This window comes from Drosophila elegans, unplaced genomic scaffold (assembly GCF_018152505.1).
Source record: "Drosophila elegans isolate 14027-0461.03 unplaced genomic scaffold, ASM1815250v1 contig_183, whole genome shotgun sequence".
Classification (NCBI taxonomy): Eukaryota; Metazoa; Arthropoda; class Insecta; order Diptera; family Drosophilidae; genus Drosophila; species Drosophila elegans.
Window position 1 is genome coordinate 7,359,197 of NW_024545550.1, and position 18,507 is coordinate 7,377,703.

At 40.3% G+C, this 18,507-nt stretch overlaps 2 protein-coding genes and 2 non-coding genes across 6 annotated transcripts in view; 3 read left to right on the forward strand and 1 right to left on the reverse strand.

The window, feature by feature from the left end:
* Positions 1 to 18,039, forward strand: part of LOC108144380 (mucin-5AC) — a 40,496-nt gene extending 22,457 nt beyond the window's left edge. For 2 of the 3 annotated variants that reach the window (XM_041707752.1, XM_017269154.2), the window contains exons 3-9: positions 5,678 to 5,913; positions 10,109 to 10,375; positions 12,913 to 15,993; positions 16,251 to 16,566; positions 16,628 to 16,758; positions 16,820 to 16,987; positions 17,222 to 18,039. In XM_041707752.1, coding sequence (XP_041563686.1) covers positions 5,678 to 5,913; positions 10,109 to 10,375; positions 12,913 to 15,993; positions 16,251 to 16,566; positions 16,628 to 16,758; positions 16,820 to 16,987; positions 17,222 to 17,560 — 4,538 coding nt within the window. In that variant the 3' untranslated portion in view covers positions 17,561 to 18,039. The remainder of the gene's footprint in view (positions 1 to 5,677; positions 5,914 to 10,108; positions 10,376 to 12,912; positions 15,994 to 16,250; positions 16,567 to 16,627; positions 16,759 to 16,819; positions 16,988 to 17,221) is intronic. The other variant, XM_041707753.1, reaches the window with a different exon arrangement.
* On the forward strand, positions 377 to 5,671 carry LOC108144382. Its single transcript, XM_041707754.1, has 2 exons — positions 377 to 3,180; positions 3,268 to 5,671. Exon 1 carries the CDS (start codon positions 2,490 to 2,492, stop codon positions 3,039 to 3,041), a length of 552 nt encoding a protein of 183 aa, XP_041563688.1. The 5' UTR covers positions 377 to 2,489; the 3' UTR covers positions 3,042 to 3,180; positions 3,268 to 5,671.
* A 124-nt stretch (positions 18,040 to 18,163) lies between the features above and the next one.
* Trnaf-gaa lies at positions 18,164 to 18,236 on the reverse strand. Its single transcript has one exon. It is a non-coding gene; the product is annotated as a tRNA-Phe (tRNA).
* Positions 18,237 to 18,413: 177 nt separating this feature from the next.
* Trnaf-gaa lies at positions 18,414 to 18,486 on the forward strand. Its single transcript has one exon. It is a non-coding gene; the product is annotated as a tRNA-Phe (tRNA).
* Positions 18,487 to 18,507: the final 21 nt, after the last annotated feature.

Sequence of the window (18,507 nt, forward strand, 5' to 3'; positions counted from 1 at the left end):
GGTTAAATATTTCAGAATTATGGTTAAAATTTCATCAAAATCGGACGACTATAGCATATAGCTCCCATAGGAACAATCGGAAAAATAATTGAAAAAAAATTATAACTTTGCTGTTTTTTAATTTTTTTTTAGTTCTTCGACATACAGCAATGGTTAAATATTTCAGAATTATGGTTTAAATTTCATCAAAATCGGACGACTATATCATATAGCTCCCATACAAATAATAAAAATATATAAAAGAACAATCAAATAATTAAGCTGCAAATCGTCATAGCTTCAATGTTTTAAACATATTCGCAAGTAAATCATAATTTTAATGTTTTCAAAAATATTTAATTCTTGCGATAGCTGCAAGGGTATATGAACTTCGGCTTGCCGAAGTTTGCTTTCTTTCTTGTTTATGATTATTTCTATGTTATCTTTCGAGTTGGTTCTGATCAGTACGCCGAAGTCCATTAAAACTGAGTAAATTAAATGAAATTTTGTCAAACAAAAAGAAGCATAATAGAAGTAATAATATCGGGTTTACTGAACTGGGCGCGGATACCTATTATGCATGATGTCAGATCTAGGAAATGAGTTCTGCTTGGCCAAGCAACTGAGAATTAATGGGGTTACTTAGGCCTAAGGGGAATATACATAATATAGTTTTAACTATCTGCCAAATGGGTGTGGGAGTGTTTGACTTTGATTGCCCCTGATGATGAGGTATGATAAAAATGTGGGATTTTATTGAGTAATTTTTAGAACTCCTATCATAATGGTGTATTGCCATTTTTTCTGTTCAACACTTACTGAAACTTTCAAAACGTTGGGCTTCAGTCAAAACATCAGGCAACGACGACGACCTTCAATAAAACAACAACAAACAATAAGAGAAAAACGAAGAAGCCTTAACAATAAAAACAACGCAAACAACAACAAAGCGAATGCATCGCAGAGAGCGGCCAGCCAAGGAAACTTGATTAAAGTTAAGAAAAACGTAAAGTTCAACTTGTTTCTGCTGTCATTTGTTGCTGTTTCTCGTTGTTTGCTTCGCTTTTGTTGCACTTCTGGTGAAGTATTTGCGCCATGGCTTGACATTTCGCACAAACAAAAAACAGGGCGAATAAAAAAACCCAAAAAAAAAAAACAAAAAAATACAAATGAAGAAGACGCTGCAAGACTTCATGCTTTTATTTTCGCAATTTGTTGCACCAGCCCAGCCCAGTGCGATATAATGCATCTGAAAATGCCCAGGCTATTGTCACTCGCGTAATTAGCCGGCTGCTCTCAAGCCCCCAATAGCAATGGCTTTAGATAATGCCATATAGCCCGCTCACGGAAAAATGTGCGGGTTTCGAGATCAGCGATGCCAGCAGCTGTAATGCCGTGCAAATTTTAAATTCTTTGCTGCGAAGCTGTAAATGTCAAGAAGACGAGTTCAATTAACCACAGTGGTCGTGGGCTTAAATCAAAAAACTTAACCATTTTGGTTAAAACACCTTTTATTGTTTTTTTGCTTTAAATGGTTATCCACTCCTGTAAAATAATAAATTATAATCTTTAACTTAATTTATCAAAATGCTATACCTTAAATACCTTATATTTTAGAGTAAGTAAACAATACTATTTTAGTTAGAATTCTAAAATTTCTATCTACCATATAGCCTTCTCGATTGCAAAATGAAGTAAACCAATTTGATGAAAACTAACAGAGTAATTTTATAAAGAACTTTAAAGTTGTATTTTGTTGCCTACTCCCTAACACAATAATGAATTTATACCATATTGTTAATAATAGTAAAGCTTTTTAGTACAACGATTAATAGAGTAAAACAATAAAAATATCAAGGACTTTGTAAAATAGATTTCTCGTATATCATAAGATATAGATTTAAAGCCCATTTAAATCAAAAAGATTTATGGTGATTTAAATAAATAACCTATATTGATTTAACATAGAAAAAGCTAATACAATTTTAAACCGGTAGAACACTAAACTTTTATAACTGTGTGCCATAAGAAGCCAATAAATGTTTAGAAATATCAATTTTAATAGCTATATCAGCCAGAACACCACCATAAAGCACTGTGCCGGGAGAATAGCACTTGACGTGACCAGTCTGGGTATTGGATACTGGGTTCCGATTACCGATCATCAATAGCCGGCTGAAAATGGTATTGCATTAAACCGCTTGGCCCACACAACGCCCCTCGATCGTTTGCGGCCCCATTGTTTCGACCATTTTGCTGTTTTTCAGCTTATTTTTTGCTTTTTTATTTAGTTTTGCCAAATGCCAAATGCAGACGACAGTTTGAGAGCCACCTTGGGTGAGTTAGAACCAGCGGACAGGGCGGCTAAGTTGAAACGAATTTGAAAGCCATTGTAGTGGTCGCCTCTGCCCTAACTTTCAATTGGGTTGTCACATGGAGACCTTTGAACAAAGGCCAAAAGAAAGAAAAACGAATTCGAATTATTGTTTATAAATTTCCAGTAAGCCATCATGGCAGTAAGTAGCAAAATGGAATTGGAAGACAATTCGGACAGCTCGACAAGCAGCCAAATTAGCGAGTACAAAGATTCTAATTCAGCATTATTGTCAATAAAAAATAAACGAGAGAGCTTTTATCCCATTAAGCTATTCCTTCAGGACTTTGGCAAATGGGAAGGGCGTAAACCCGACAAGAAATTACGGAAACAGGCCCTTAAGGCGTGGCACAATTTGGAACCAGCAATAAAACTGCAGTACCTAATAAGGACGAGGGTTCAGATGACGGAGGAGCGGAAATTGAGAGCACTGGCAGTGAAGAAAAAAACAAAGGACAAAACAATGCAGACTGTGCTCGAGGGTAGCGATATAATAAAGTCTATGCGAAGAGTCATAATCGAGGATCCCTCTTGGAAAAGTGTACGACCCAGGATGTTAACTCGAAAACCCACCCCGTTTCCCAGTGCTATGAAAAGAATGAAAAATCGTTCAAAGGCCTTGCCAAAAGTTGTGCCTTTTAACCAAAGAAAAATCAAGCCAAATAAAGCACCTGCCAAAATGTTATAGCTTGTCTAAGTGCAAATGCACTAAACATTTGAAAAATTATATTTACTTTTTTCGTTAAAAAAAAGTTTTTTCCTATCACTTTCGACTTTTAAAAACATAAACATAATAGTGAGTTCGATTTTCTTCACTATTCAGACTGGTACGTGATTTTTTGATTATCATGAATTCTGCTCATACATTAAATCTTCAAACCACAATTACAATAAATTCCTATTGCGATCGATAGGTTTATTTATGCGACAAGAGCCCGAAGGTTGCCGACTTCGTCTCGTAAAATTCTGTCCAGAAATAGGCAAATGTGTCACGACATGGAATCGGCGTATTTGAATTTATTTTGATGGTTTTTCGATTTTGGGTCAAGTGCACACTGCATGCTAATGAGATGCTTCCCCAAGAAAAGCCACATAAAATAAATGAAAAGAAAAACAAAGTGTATTCACCCACATTCGAACTGCAATGCCCACTTAGATATATGGAACACTAGTGCAGTGTCAACGGCAATGGAGGATGAACGATTTGATCTACCTTTTGCGGATTAGAGTAAGTTACGCTTGAAATGGTAACCACCCTTGCCCAAGCGCAGAAGGAAAAATTTAATAAATTGTATTTTGTGTGTAATGGCGGTTGTGGGATTCGAACTCACAACCCGAAAATTCTACCCAGAATAACAGAGAAACTTAGACCGCAGCACCATGAACTCATCCCATATGATAAGAACTAAAATTTAAGCGGCTCGCCACGCAAGCAGTTATTAAAGCAGGGTAGCAAGCAGTGTTATACAGAAGTAAAAAAAAAAATGTAAAATGTAGAATTTATTCTATTCTATATTTATATATGTATTTCTTCAATATCTTTACCATATAAAGACTTTTTTAAGAATCCTAATTGAAAATATGTTAGTTTATCTAACAGTTAATGTTTTTTCATACAAAAAGCTGGTAAATTAACAAATCTCTTATTTCTGTACTAATTTCGATATGAACAATACTCTAAGTAAAAAAAAACTCGTTTTGGAAGTATCTAAAATCTGAGTGTTAGATAATTAATTTCAACCTTATTCGCAATCAATTTTGACTTCAGCTTGTGGAAGTAATTCACCTAACACTATTTACTCAGTGCCAACAACGGAAGTGGGCGTGTCTCAGCAGCCTTAAATCAACAGTCAATGGGCTGCTGCAACTGCTGCCTTGGCATACAAATTTTCGGGTATATTTCTTCTGACAGATCCCTGGGCCATTAATCAAACCCTAAACTAATCTCCAGTCAGCCATTTCGACAACTGGCGGCAAATGTGCGAGACATGCGACGCCTCGTCGCGTTCTTAGATGCGATAATAAACGGCAATTACTTGCAGTTAAAAACGTTTCAGGTAAAACTAAGGTGTGAAGCCAGATAAATTCAACTCGAGTCGATGTCGATGTAGGCGTAGTCCCCACTCCGAAAGTTCCCAGCTCGGGGCTCTTGCATAAATTCGTCTGATAAAATTTTCAATGAATTTCGTTTGAAAACTGCGGCCATATGATATTTCAATTTTCAATTAGCGACTCGAAAATCTGTCGACACACGAGAAGAGAAAAAAAATTAACTTTGCGTGGCTCAACTGCATTTTCTTGTTTGCTATTTTTTAAGGCAAGACATTGTGGGTCAAAGAGTCAGGATTGTGACGCATGCAACTTTGGCTTCAAGTTGGGTGACTACAACTCTACTCCGCTTGTATATTCCCCATTTTATCTCATCTAATTCCACACGAAATATTTCGCCAAAGCAGAGTTATGTTAATATCCGCCTGCAGTTTTGCTACACTTTCATTTTCCAATCATAAACAGTCTTAAGTAAAAAACAGAATTGTGCAAAAATAAGCCACCAAAGATGTTGCAAAATAAACATGAAAAATGGGACAAACAAGTCTTAAAATTTAACAATTTAATGGGGTGTTATTAGCTTAACTACTTTGAGATCTTCAAAATATAATAAGCTATTATTATGGGATATTTATGGGGAAATCGATATAATAATGTTTAAGGTTCCCTCTTTGGTATTGGTATTTTCGTTTATAAAACTCTAAATTTTTAGAAAAATCTCCACACTGCTAACTGAAGGAAATTTCAGCCAAACATACCATTATTCACTTGTTTCACATTCACTTTTGTTTGACAAATGCGTGACAAAAAAAAGAGGCAAACATTTTATTTTTGACAAGCACAGTGGGCCCGGTTTTTGTCTTAAAATATAAGCCATATGTAATTCCATTATTTTCGTAAAGTTCCATAGTACAGACAAAGCCACAACATCATGTTAACTTTTAATGTGAATATACTTTAAAATTAAATGCATATTTTACAATAATTCAAAAGAGTTTTGAATAGAAAGACCACATTTAAGGCTAAAAAAGTTACTTAATGGCCCACCGTGCCTTGACAAATTTGTGACCCAAAAAAATAAAATATTTTATTTGCTGTCAGAGCCGGAGGCATTTTTTATTTATTTATTACACTTTGGCGCAATTAAGAGCAATGATTTTCGGGTTTTGGGACTGTGCGTTTCATGGCTAAACGATGCCAGAGGCGCTGAAATGAACAAATTAATTGATTGTTGACACATTTACACAACTTGACTAATAACTCTTCGACCTTCAGATACTTCCAGCTACTATTTCCCATCGCAAAATCGATTTGTGCCATCGTCCGGCTCCTTTCCGCGCCAGCAGCCGCAGTCGCTGAGTGGATTCCGGTCCAGTTCCGGCGGATTTGCCCCATCTCCGGGCTCTTACCAGGAGCAGCTCCTCTTCATAGCCAACGAAAATGCCAAGCAATCGCCGGCGGCGGCCAGTTCCCAGTTCGGAGCTCCATTCGGCGGTAGTTCCCAATTTGCGGTAAGTTTTTCGCTTGCACCAAATTCAAATTCAGATTCAATTATTTCCCCATTACATTTCCTTATTCGGCGAGGGGGCGTTCAAGCAGCTCCGCTCTAGGCAATTAAGTGGGGTTTTTTTTCGGTTTCGTTTTCGGTTTTTGTGGACTCTGGGCACGCCAGTCAATCAAAGCCAAAAAAACGAAATCAAATCGAATGCAAAAAGCAAAAGGATTTCCACATGCCACATATGAAATTTGATTTAGTTGGCTGGCCAAAATTGCAGGCCGGAATTTAAATTGCCATTGCTGGTGTGAATATGGTGGCGTGACACGAAAGGCAGGATATGAAATCCAATGTCTACAGGTCGTTGTGGATCATGGAGCTGAATATAATTTCGTTTCTCAAACCAAGACGATTTTATTCAGTTGGCTATCCAAAAACTTCAATATTTTATTGGTTTTCTTAAACTACGAATTGCAAATTGGAATTTCTAACAATTATCACATCATTGAATTTTACAAAATTTATATTTCTCTTTTAAATGTACAATTTAACTGTCAAATTTATATGTTTTATAATTCAGTACAAATATTAAGTAATCTTTAAAGTTCAGGCATTCTCTTTTATTAGTATTTTCCTATGAAAAGTGTATACATTTTTTAAATCTTATATTGACTTGTGAAACTCCTACAAATTTAGGATATAATTTTTAACATTTAGTGAACTTCAAAGCACAGCCTTTCTCTTTCTTTATAAATCTAATAGTTTAAAATATTTACCTTTTTTCATGGCACGCAACTGTCAAAAGGTTTTAGTTGCTTTTAAGATATACATTGTATACACGCTAACTTATCAAAAATTATAAACCAACAACATCGAAGCTACAATCAATTTATATGTAGATATGAAATATATGCGTGAATTTATTGGCGGGAACTGCAGACTGTCCGTTTGGATGTAACATACTTTCACTTGACCAAAGTCAAACAAAGCGAATCGGCTTCTGCATATCAACGAATATATGCGTGAGCAATTGTTGAGTATTCAAAGCCACGCGAAGAGGTTGTTTCTTAATTGAAAAAAGTGTAAATTCATATTGTTTATGGCCAGTCTGAAAGGCGATGAGCACGCACTTTGGCTGCAGCTTGCAGCTTTGGCCCTAATTGAAAAGTTTTGGATATGGGCAGGAAGGGGAAAAGGTGGTGGCGCACAGCAAGGGGTCTTTGGTTGGGATTGCTGCACCGTCCAAGTTGCAATCCACAAACTCGATCTGCTCCACTCGCATTGTTGTTGATTTCGTTACACCCTTGGAGAGCGCACTACAAGTAGTAAAACTACTAAAATAGTCTTTTAGTATCGATAAAACATATAGTTTATTATATGATATGATTGTTTAAAAAAATAGTATAAATATATATTTTAATACAGGCTATTTAAATCTGTGCTGACCAAACTATTTAAGTTACTTCTTTAGAAAAATGTGTAATAAAATAAACTTGCGTTAGTCTTAATTATAAATGATTTATTATGTTATATTTTCAATCAAAAATAATTGTAACATTAATTAAGCCTACTTACTGCTACTACTACTACTGCTACTACTTCTACTACTATAAAAAAGTAGGGTATTTAAACCTGTGCTGTGCGAACTTAGATTTCAATCAGACTATATCTTACTGACTTTATTATGAGCCAACGTAAACTCGATTAACTTGCCTGAAGTCCAGATCAGGCAGCGATGCAAGAATTTTAAATGATGAATGAAGACAGCTTCGGTTGGATAAAGGAGCAGAACTACTGAACAGATCCCTGTGGCCATCACCTATCCACCCATCAGCTTATCATAAAACATAATGGAAAATTTTGATTTGTTGGTCTAAGGGGAAAGTGCGTCATAATGACGAGTGGCGGTGCAATAACCCTCTTCCCCAGCTTAACAACTGCTTTCCACAGACGTGAGCGAAGCTTTCATAGTTTCATTATGCTATCCATATTGACAAATGCCTCAGAAACGTTTGTTTTTAATTTCCCCCACCGACTGGCAATCGCTTTCTTTGCCGCCACTCACCAACTCACCAACTAACACACAAAGCTCGGTCCAACTGTTGACAATGGAGCAGTGAAATTTATATCTGAGAGTATATCAGAGCATACAAAAATACAAACACCACAATAAACTGAGAAAAAAATTGTAAAACTTAACGATGCATTAGTTTATATTACGATGAAAAACTTTTAGAATCAAAAGTTAGAAGGACACTTTTCTCCAAGAATCGTAAACTCTGTTCATTAAATATTATTACCTTTTTGGCATTAAAAACTTTATTACATTTCATATTACCTTTGTCAAATATTTCCTTGACACAATAAGACTTCTATTAAAAATTCTGCAATTAAAAACAATAATAATGACGTTAGTTATAGTATAAGTATTTAAATTATCAAAAATAATTATTTAAAATTAAAACCCATTAAAAAATATAAATTTGTTGGGTGTTTAAGTGATGCAAAATAAATGAATACATATTCGTATTTATAGACGCAAATGGTTTAGTTTACATTAAATTACAAAGAAAGTAAGAGCGTATTAAAGAGTTATGTTCACTTTAATTGCTTACATTTTTGGCATAAAGAAAAATGTTATATTTCTAAAGATCATGGTCAATTGTTGCTTTGAAACAATAAGATTAATATGGTAGTTTCTGTAATGCTATTAATGCATTAAATTAAGTTGTGTAGACCAATTTTTCCGGTGTACAAATGAGAAGGTGTTGCCATTAGTAGAGCCGCCCATTAAATGACTGTTAATCAGAGTAAGTCCGTCGGCCAAAGGCCGCATTTCTCTGGGGAGTGAAAATCTGGGGCCCCCGCAGATTGAAAAAGATCAGTGGCAGCTGGAAACGTGAATTTTCTGATGCGTAAACACTGAGCTCCGCCAAGAAGCGGAAAAATAAATGCACTGAAATGCACCTTTTAGCAACAAAACTCGCGTTTTGTATGCAATTTGCTTAACAGAGCAAAACTTTTTCAGAGCCAATGCAGCCGTTGAGGCCCCAACGAGACTTTCAAAAAGCCAACAGACAAAATCCAGCCCAAACAATACCAATAGTAATAATAATGGATAACAACAAGTACACTTGGATTGGAGGCGAAACTGGCGGCAATTTGGATTTCGGCTTGCGACTGGATAATTAGTGAGTCGCTGGATATCGTTTCGAGCGACCTTGATACACTTCAATCAAATATTTTCAATCGATTTCCATTGTTTGGCTGCAGCTTTCGATGCTGATTTCTTGGCAATCCGTCTAGAGCTCCGTGGCATTGTCTGCAACACGTTAAAGCCGCCTGAGAAGGGTCTGTGTCTGATCTTTTCTGAACACTCAAGTGTTCAAGTGCTCGAGTGCTCGAGTGCCCCTGCCCACCTGAAGTTGGCCTAGATTATGGACTTTGTCAACCTAAGACCCTGCTTATGATAGTTCTGTCACTTAAGCCGACTTTTGGGGGTATCAATTTAAGGCCCCGATCAAAGTCCAATTTTGTCGGTTTAAAAATCTCTGGGGTTGGAGGGCATTAAAAAGTCAAACTCAATGAAAGTTAACTTTTCTTATCGGCTGACTTTCTTTTCACAATTGGGTTTTGCTTAAAAAGAACCCTGAAAGATGATTTGCATATGGCGGTGACAAACCAGTTGGTAAATTCCTGCCGAGCCATTAAAATATTTCTGATTCACAATGATTCATTAAGCCATTTGGAAGATGATTCAATTTTGGTGTATGTAACTTAGTAGATACTTTACTTCTTAATCATTAAGTATACATTTCAATAGGCAAAAGCTTAAATAAATTGTTAACCGTATCCTTGTCTTAATTTTGACTTGCCTAATGATGACCTTAAAAAGTTGTTTAACATTTTTTTAGAGTTCAAGAACCAGAAGCTTGGATTCTTCAAGAGAAGATTACATGTGTGCCAACTTTTAATGATGGTTAATAAACAGGTTCAATAACCCAAATTGGGAAATCGTCAAATACTATGAGGCATATTCCCACATACTTTTAATTATCGGCTCATTCTGCTTAAAGCCCTAATCCATTATTTATCAGACCATTTATATCATTTGACAATGGCGCCCAAAACAAAAACTAAAACTAATTAACCTGCTTTGCCATAACACCATTAAAAGCCTATCACATTTTTTTTTGTTTCGATGGCCACAGAAACCGAATCGCCAGACGGACTTTTACGATATCTCGCCACGCCCCTTTGGAGTGCCGGCGGGGGCGGGGCCAGCGGCATCAGCGGGAGCAGGAGCGGTAACTGGTGCAACGTCCGGCACGTCGGCGACCAACGGCTTCACACGCTCCAAGGCGATTCGGAATGGACCGGGAAACAGCCTGAGCAGCGGTGGATTCCAGCCTCAGACGCAGCGCATCAACGTGCCTCACCAGCAGACGCAGTTCCTGGCCCACTTCAGCGAAAATGGGGTGAGCAAATCGAGATCTACACTGAACGAGAAATTTTTTTAATTATCAAGTTATTTAATCACTATCTATATAAAAGTATATTTTCTTCAATTATCAACTTTCATTGTTGATAAATGTAGAATTTATATCATCTTAATAAATCAGGGTAAAGAAATCTAAAGCTATACAGAAATAGAAATTGATTGAATTAACAAGTTACTATATTACTTATCTAATTAGAAGTAATATTTTTTTAAATTGTCAGTTAACCAAATATTATAATATTATCAGCTGTAAACCAAAAACAATAATAGGGTTATGAAATCAACATCTACACAGAAATAGAAATTGCAGAGAACTTGATGCTTATATTACGGTTTGATTTCGGTATTCGTTTTTTTTTCTGTGCATATCGAGATGGAGAGTGCAGATCGCAGATCGCAAAAAGTAAAAGCTGCTGAAATCCAATCTCAATTGGCATAACAAGAAGCACTCGAACTCAGGCGCAACAATTTCGCTTTGGCATTGCATAACAATTTAACAAAACAATTGGCTCTGCTCTGATTTTGCCCAATATCAGTTTTTTGGTGTTCCGGGGAGTTTAGAGTCGGGAGTCTTACGTGACTTCCAAACGGTAAATGCTTTGCGGCGTTTATTTTTTTTGTTTTTTTTTTTCGTTTATTAACAACTTCAAGTAGCCAAACTTCAGAACCAGTTCCAAACCACGCGAACTTAACTTTTTATGTTTACTTGTGAAAAATCAAAAAAATACTTAAACATTTGCCACACAAAACCGCAGAAAAAGGCCAAATCGAATTGTGGCTAAAATATTTTACCTTTCACCCGATTGCACTTCATGCTCCACATTTTTTATTGTTATTTGCCCAACGTTTTGGCAAGCAACGAACTTTGTTCATAAATCATGTTCGCATTACCAGAGGGCTGGCAATATTTGTTTATTTTTTAAAAAGGGTTTGAGTATCAAGTTATTGTGCATATATAATATTTACATTTATATATTTATTTAACTCTATAGCTGAAGACTCATAATTGAAATGTCAGAGCGGAAGAGTTTCTCGCTCTATTTTTCTTTTCCGTTTTCTGGTTTTGCCCACATAAATTCCTCAAGTTAATTGCAGCAATTTGTCGGCCCATTCGAGCGAAAGTGCTGCCTTGATGGATGCCGGCTTAAATATCAAATCAGCTCACGATTAATCGCCAATAAAAACAATTGCTAGTGGGCGCTCGAAGCTCATTAGTTGGCATTACTTCAGATATCATGCCTATGTGGTTAACAGATTCATCTTCTCAAGCCATCATCCACCTGCCATCCATTGCCAATCTCCAATGGTCTTCGTGGCTCTAGCACTAACCCACGTAGAAAAAAGATTGACATTTCTACAGATATACAGCTGAAAATTTACTTTCGAAATGAACTTGATGCCTTAAGATTTTTCAAACGTTATACGAGTAACCTTTTTTTTTAAATACCTATTTAAAATTAAGATTTTTGTGGATCTGCTGGAAAAGATACATTTTAGTATCCAAAGGACTTAATGTTTAAAGAGTTCCAGAACGTTATAAAATTTAACTTTTTAAGATTCAATAATATATGAGTTTTTTTTAAATATAATGTGATAATTTAAGTATGTTCCACTCAAAAAAGTGACCTATTTATTTGCAAACTTGATGAAACCCAATCACATTGATCAGGTGCAAAACGATCTTATTTTTCAACGTGCAGCGCATTTGGCAACCTGCTGAGGGGAATCTCCTAACTTTGACAGTTGCGAGGTTGCCTTCACATAAAAATAAAATAAATACGAGCGCATAAATTATGGATGAACGGATGGAGGGGGTAGTTTGGTTTTAGCTGTATAGCTGTAGCATCTGGAAATTTGCACAAAACGCTTTAGACAAATTCGAGAATCACTTGAATGAATGGCAAGGCAGTTGAGAAGAGTTCGCACGCAAGACAATTGACAGCAGACTCAGAGGCAAGCGAACCACAGAGATTGCGGTTCCATGTCGAAACTGTAACAGTTTCCCATGACGACAGCCGTCGAGGCTGTGAACGGAGTGCAGCAGCAGCAGCAGCAGCAGCAGCTGTGGCTTCTTGCCAATCATAATACCCATAATACTCCATAGCCCTAAATCCAAAACCAGAGCTTCTTGGCAATAATAATAGCCCTACATCCGAAACCAAACCCATAATCATAACAATGCCATTTATAGGCCAAAGCCTAGACTTCCATCAGCTAAATATTTTATTCATAATTTACAAAAATTTTTGAATAGAAGTATATTTTCTTTGATACATAATTTAATGTAATGTTATATAGGCAAATATTTTGATATCTTCATATTTATTATATTGACAAAATAAAAATCGGCTGTAGCTTACATTTTGTGCATTCTATTTTAAGAGTTATATTTTAAATTTTAAATTTAAGAAAACAAATTTGCCTAATTATTACATATTTTCTTGTTTTTTTAAAGAAATCCGAAACCAAACCTTTTTTGCTCCTTTTTTATTGATGTCCCATTTATTTTTGCAGAACGAAAAGCGTCCGTTGACCAGCAGTCGACCATTTGGCAACGGCGGATTCTCACCCACCAGGACACGAACTCAAGCCCCGGTCTCGGCTCTTCCGGAGAATCCAGCCACGCCGGCAGCCACAGCCTTTAGACCCCGCAATCGCTATCAGCCTGGCAGCTCCACTGCATCCACCACGACCACAACAACGGGCAGTGCGGAGGTGAGCAGCAAGCGGTACAATCGATTTGGCAGCAACAGGGGCAAGACCACCAGTACCAGCACCAGTACCACTACCAGCTCCTCCAACCTGAATACCCCTTCGGAACGTCCCAGTTTTGGCCGAAAGTCACCGAATCCCCGACGTCCAGTCTTCATCAGTCGCGAGATAAACGAACCGGTGAGCGTGCCAGTCAGCAAACGACCCTTTGACTACAGTGCAGCCAGGTTGAAGTTACCCGGCAGACCCACACCTCGCACCACCAGCACCACCGAAAGTGCCGAGCAGGAGGAGGAGCTGGAGGAGGAGGCCCTGGACGAGGAGCAGGAGGATGAGGAGCCGGAGGGCAGCGATGAGCAGTACGAAGAGGAGTCTGACGAGGGGGCCACCGAAGAGCATTCGGAGTCCTCCAGCCTCGAGAAGTTACCGCTCCAGGAGGAGAGCGTTACCCCAGTGACAGTGGCTAAGGATGAAGCCTCCTCGCCCGCAGTGGAACCCTCCGAACTCACCACCATTTCCGAAGTTGAGCACGAAAGCAGCACCAGCAGCACCGAAGAAAGCCAAACGGATGTCTCTGAGTTGAGCCACGCTGAAATTGAGGTCACCAAGGCAGAGAATGAGGTCACCAAGGCAGAGATGGAGGTCACCACTGAGCAAGCAGTGCAAGAGGAGGAGATCACCACTACCATTCCACACGAGAACCAATCCACCGAGGATCTGCAAGTGGAAGAACAGACTGTGACCACTGAGCCGCCTTTGGAGAGTACGTCCAAACAAGAAGAGGTAGAGATTGAGGAGCAGAAGGAGGAATCCAAGCCGGAGGAGCCCAAACCAGCCAAACAAGAGGAGCCCAAGTCGGAGCAATCCGAATCGCAATACGATGATGAAGGCGAAGGTGAGGACTACGATTACGACGATGAAGAGGGCAGTGAAGACTCCACTAGCGAAGCGGAGCGGAGTCAGGACTCATCGAAGCCATCTACACCCGGTGGCGAGCACGAGGATGATAGGGAAATCATTTCGGTGGTGACCACCAAGAGTGTGGTCAATGGATCCACAGTTCTGCCAGCTCCGGTTACGCCCAGTTCCAATGCCATAACGGAAGAGGAGGACCTGAAAGTCGAGACCACCACACCCGTAGCCCTGGAAGAGGAGAAGGGTGGCAATGCCACGGAGAACTATGTGGTTGTGGCGTCCATCCAGCCCAGTCGCAGTATTAATGGAGCCAGGTTCCTGCCTTTCCCGGCCATCGAGCAGGAGGAGACCAAGCAGACGCTCTCCGAGCTGGAGCGCAAGGTGCACTCCAAGCAGCAGCAGACGCCGGCTGTGAAGCCATCGGAGGGCAGCGAGGAGGTGGCTCCGGTCAGCTCCTCCTCCTCCTCCTCAACCTCCGTGCCACCCCCAGTGGCTGCCTCCACAGAGAGCATCATCGACAAGCTGGACCGCGTCCAATCGGAGCTCTCCAGTGGCCTGCTCTCCGGCAAGTATCCCATAATCAGTCAGATGGACTCCTCCACACCTGCCACTAGTACAACTGTGGGCACAGGCAGCGGAAAGTTCGTGCCCCACATCAGGAAGTACCAGCCCAGGACCACTTCTGCTCCCACCAGAACCACAAGCAGCAAGTTGAAGGTTCAGCACTTCGACGATGGGGAAATGGATGAGCTGGCCACCCTGCTGCCAGTGGGTTTCAAGCCCAGGCCAAGCTATAAGAACCGCAAGATCACCACGACCACTTCCACAACAGAGGCACCACCTCCACCTCCAGCTGAGTTGGCAAAGTCCAAGCCGGGACGCAACTCCACCATCAGTCGATCGTTCAAGAGTGGTCAGGTCACTGTGCAGGATGTGGCTCAGGCGGGCCTCCTGCCCAAGGGCTATAAGCCACCAAGGACTAGCTCAACGACGACCACCACGACCACCGAGAAACCTTCCTCCGGCTTGGAGAGTCTCTTCAGCGAAATACAGTTCGATGAAAAGTTGGCTTCACTCCTGCCCAAGGATTACAAATTGAACAGCACGCCCAGGCCGAAGGAGAATACGACCACAACGAGTCCCTCGACGACTCCCAGAAATCTGCCAGTTGCCGTGCCTTTCGATGACTTGAGTACGTTCCAGTTGCCGCCTGGCTACAAGCCTCCCGAGGTGAAGACACCCAAAGAGCCCAAGTTGCCCTTGGGAGTGACTCCCATTAAAATAGATAGCTTAAAAGATCTGCTGCCACCTGGATTTAAGCTAAATGAAACTGAGAGCGAAAGCAGCGATGAGATTCCAGCTGCACTGCTGCCACCTGGCTACAAGTCCAAAAAGTTGCATCCCGCCTCGACCACCAGTACAACCAGCACTACAACTACAACGAGTAAACCCAAGGCGGTGGCTACCAGCACCACTGAAGCAGCGGAAGCGGAAAGTGCAGGAGGAAGCGGCCTGAAGGTGGTGTTCCCAAAGGGCTTCCACAAGCGACTGGGTTCGCACCGACTCACAACACCACATCCCACGGCAGAGGGAGCAGCCACTGAATCCTCGAACTCAAACCTGCAGGTGATGATCAAAAAGGGTCCACCGACAAGAGCCACCACCGAGTTCACCGGCTGGCCAACTCCACCCACCACCCCGCTGTCCATTGACAAGCTGAACGCCCAGACCATCAACTTTGAGGACCTTCTGACCGCCAGTGGAAGCAGCAGTACCACCAGCACCACGACGACTTCAACCAGCACCACCACCACGACGACGCCGCGACCCACGAAACCGGGTCACTGCACCGCCGACTGCGACCTGGCTGCCACCATCAAGATCATCGATGGCGTGGCCTGGAAGCCGGAGCTCCTCGATCACAACACCCTGGAGTGGAAGAATCTGGCCCACGAGCTGGAGGCACAGGTTGGTAGTCGTCTCATTTAATGGGTTACTATTATTATGCTGTTCTCAGAAATTTGTTTAAACTGTTTTAATCGATCAATTTATCAATATCTTAAAGATCGTGTATTAATTAGTTATTTAATTATATATAATTTTCAAAAATTATGTTAAAACTAAATATATATACGCTATTATATTGTTATTTATCATCACAACTAAAAAATGTTCTTCAACGATTTTTATATATATTTTAAACCTTATTTTATTCCTTTGCCCAGCTCAACGATGTTTACTCCGGTGCCCCTCAACTGAACAAGTGGTACAAGAAGGTGCGCATAGACAGCTTCAGCAAGGGCAGCGTTCTGGTCGACTACTATGTGGAGCTGGCCAACATAACCGAAGATGTGGATACCCTGGAGATCCGCCAGCTGTTCCACGATGCCCTCACCAAGCCAGCGACTCCGGTTCTGCCCGACAAGGATGCCCAGGAAAATGAGACGGACAGTGTTTCGGGGCCGCAGGAGGAGCAGCTGGTCACGGCCAGCTATCAGATGGGCAAATACATCATCGATCCGGTGGCCACAGATTTTAGTGGTGAGTGCGGTGGTTAGTTTTTCCTATAACCTAATATTAATATTTATATTTTTACCTCCAGTCATAGCCAAAAATGTTCACAGCAATGTGGAGGTTGCTGAGGAAGATCTGCTCATTCCGCAATGGGCGATTGTGGTCATAGTGATTGGAGTGGGTTCTCTGGTGTTTGTCGTCATCTTTGGTGTCACAGTGGTAAGACGGATTATTAACTTCTGTAGTTTTGAAAATGTGTGTAACCGCATTTATTTACCAGTTGCTCAATCGACAAAAGAGGGCCAAGAAAACGCCCATACCTCTGACCAATGATATGCTAAACGAGCTGAAGGTCAATCACATGGGTGGTGCGGACAACTATGGCGTGGATGACTTTTATAACATAGACGATCCCTGGAACGATACCAAGCAACCTATTAAGCCGAAGGTATTTATCAAGCGATTAAATTAGTACTTGAACTGAACTGCAGGAATCAGAGAAAGGACATTTACTTAGCAAATCTTGTTTTATTAAAACGTTGATAATGTTGATAAACGTTTCATACAAATTAGTAGTTTGCGTCAAAAAAAAATTTTCGAAAATAACCTTATTTAAATTTTAAGCTATAAAGCTGACTCTCATTATTATTATTGTCCCTAATATTGACATTGTTTTTTTCAGCGATTCACCAACTCCATGCACGGCAGCAACAGTTCCAACATCTACGACAGCTGGCGCTCCACCCGCCATGCGCATACCAGTGGGGATTACTTCTACGACCAGCAGCCGACCTATTCGCAGAAGGGCGACTCGCTGAAGAGGCCGCAGCTCCATCATGGAAACCACAGCAGCCACAGGGAGTATCCCGCCAACAACCATCACCACCAGGCGCCTCAGCAGCACCAGCAGGCGTACGGACACCAGTATCCGGATGCCTTCGCCGATGCCCACCAGATGTATAGCTACAACAACCACGCGAGCCGGACGCGCTATTCCCGCGACTATGATCCCGACTTTTGAGCGGGATCTCCAGACTGGACTGGACTGGACCATCCATCCGTGCACTAGCTTTAGAGTAACTTGCGAACGATTTTGAGTTGTAACTTAATAGCGTAAAGAATCGTAGTTGTATTGCTGATACATAATTTATCGTACTGCCTGCTGGCTTGACTCAAAAGTCGACCACTTTTCAGTACCCACAGCCAGCCGTAGTTAAAAACTAAGCTAAGCTATCTACTTTTGTATACTTAATGGAGCTGCTATATCTGGATGCCCTACACTTCCACTTAATATACGTATGAAGGAAAGGCTTCTGAATAGAACTTTGGGGCTTGCCCCCCGGAAAATAAATAGTCATGCACTCTTAGTTAATCCTAGGTCGTATGTAAAACTAGAAACACTACAATATATACTTTGTATTACTTGAAGTACTGGCGGCTTGCTATAATACTAATGATGTCTAAATCTAGGCAAAATAAATACAACATTATATATATGGATTTAGTTTCGTGTCTTGTGGTTTTTGTGGGGTACGTATGGAAATAAAGAAATAATTATTAAGTTCAAATTTGTAATTCCAGGAAAAAAAAGTTATTAATAATGCGAATAAAATAAAAAAGTAATTGCCGAAACCCGGGATTGAACCGGGGACCTTTAGATCTTCAGTCTAACGCTCTCCCAACTGAGCTATTTCGGCAGTTGAACTTCTTGCGGCAAACAACAGTTTTCAAGCCAGCAATGTTAGATTAAAGTAGATTTGGTTGAAGTCTTTGCTAAAGCACTGCGCTCTTTTCAACACTGAATGCGTATTCAAGACTTAAACCATTGTTCATGGCTGATGAAAAAACTGCCTTTTGTCACAAAACACTCACCCGCCGAAATAGCTCAGTTGGGAGAGCGTTAGACTGAAGATCTAAAGGTCCCCGGTTCAATCCCGGGTTTCGGCAATTACTTTTTTTAATTCTTTA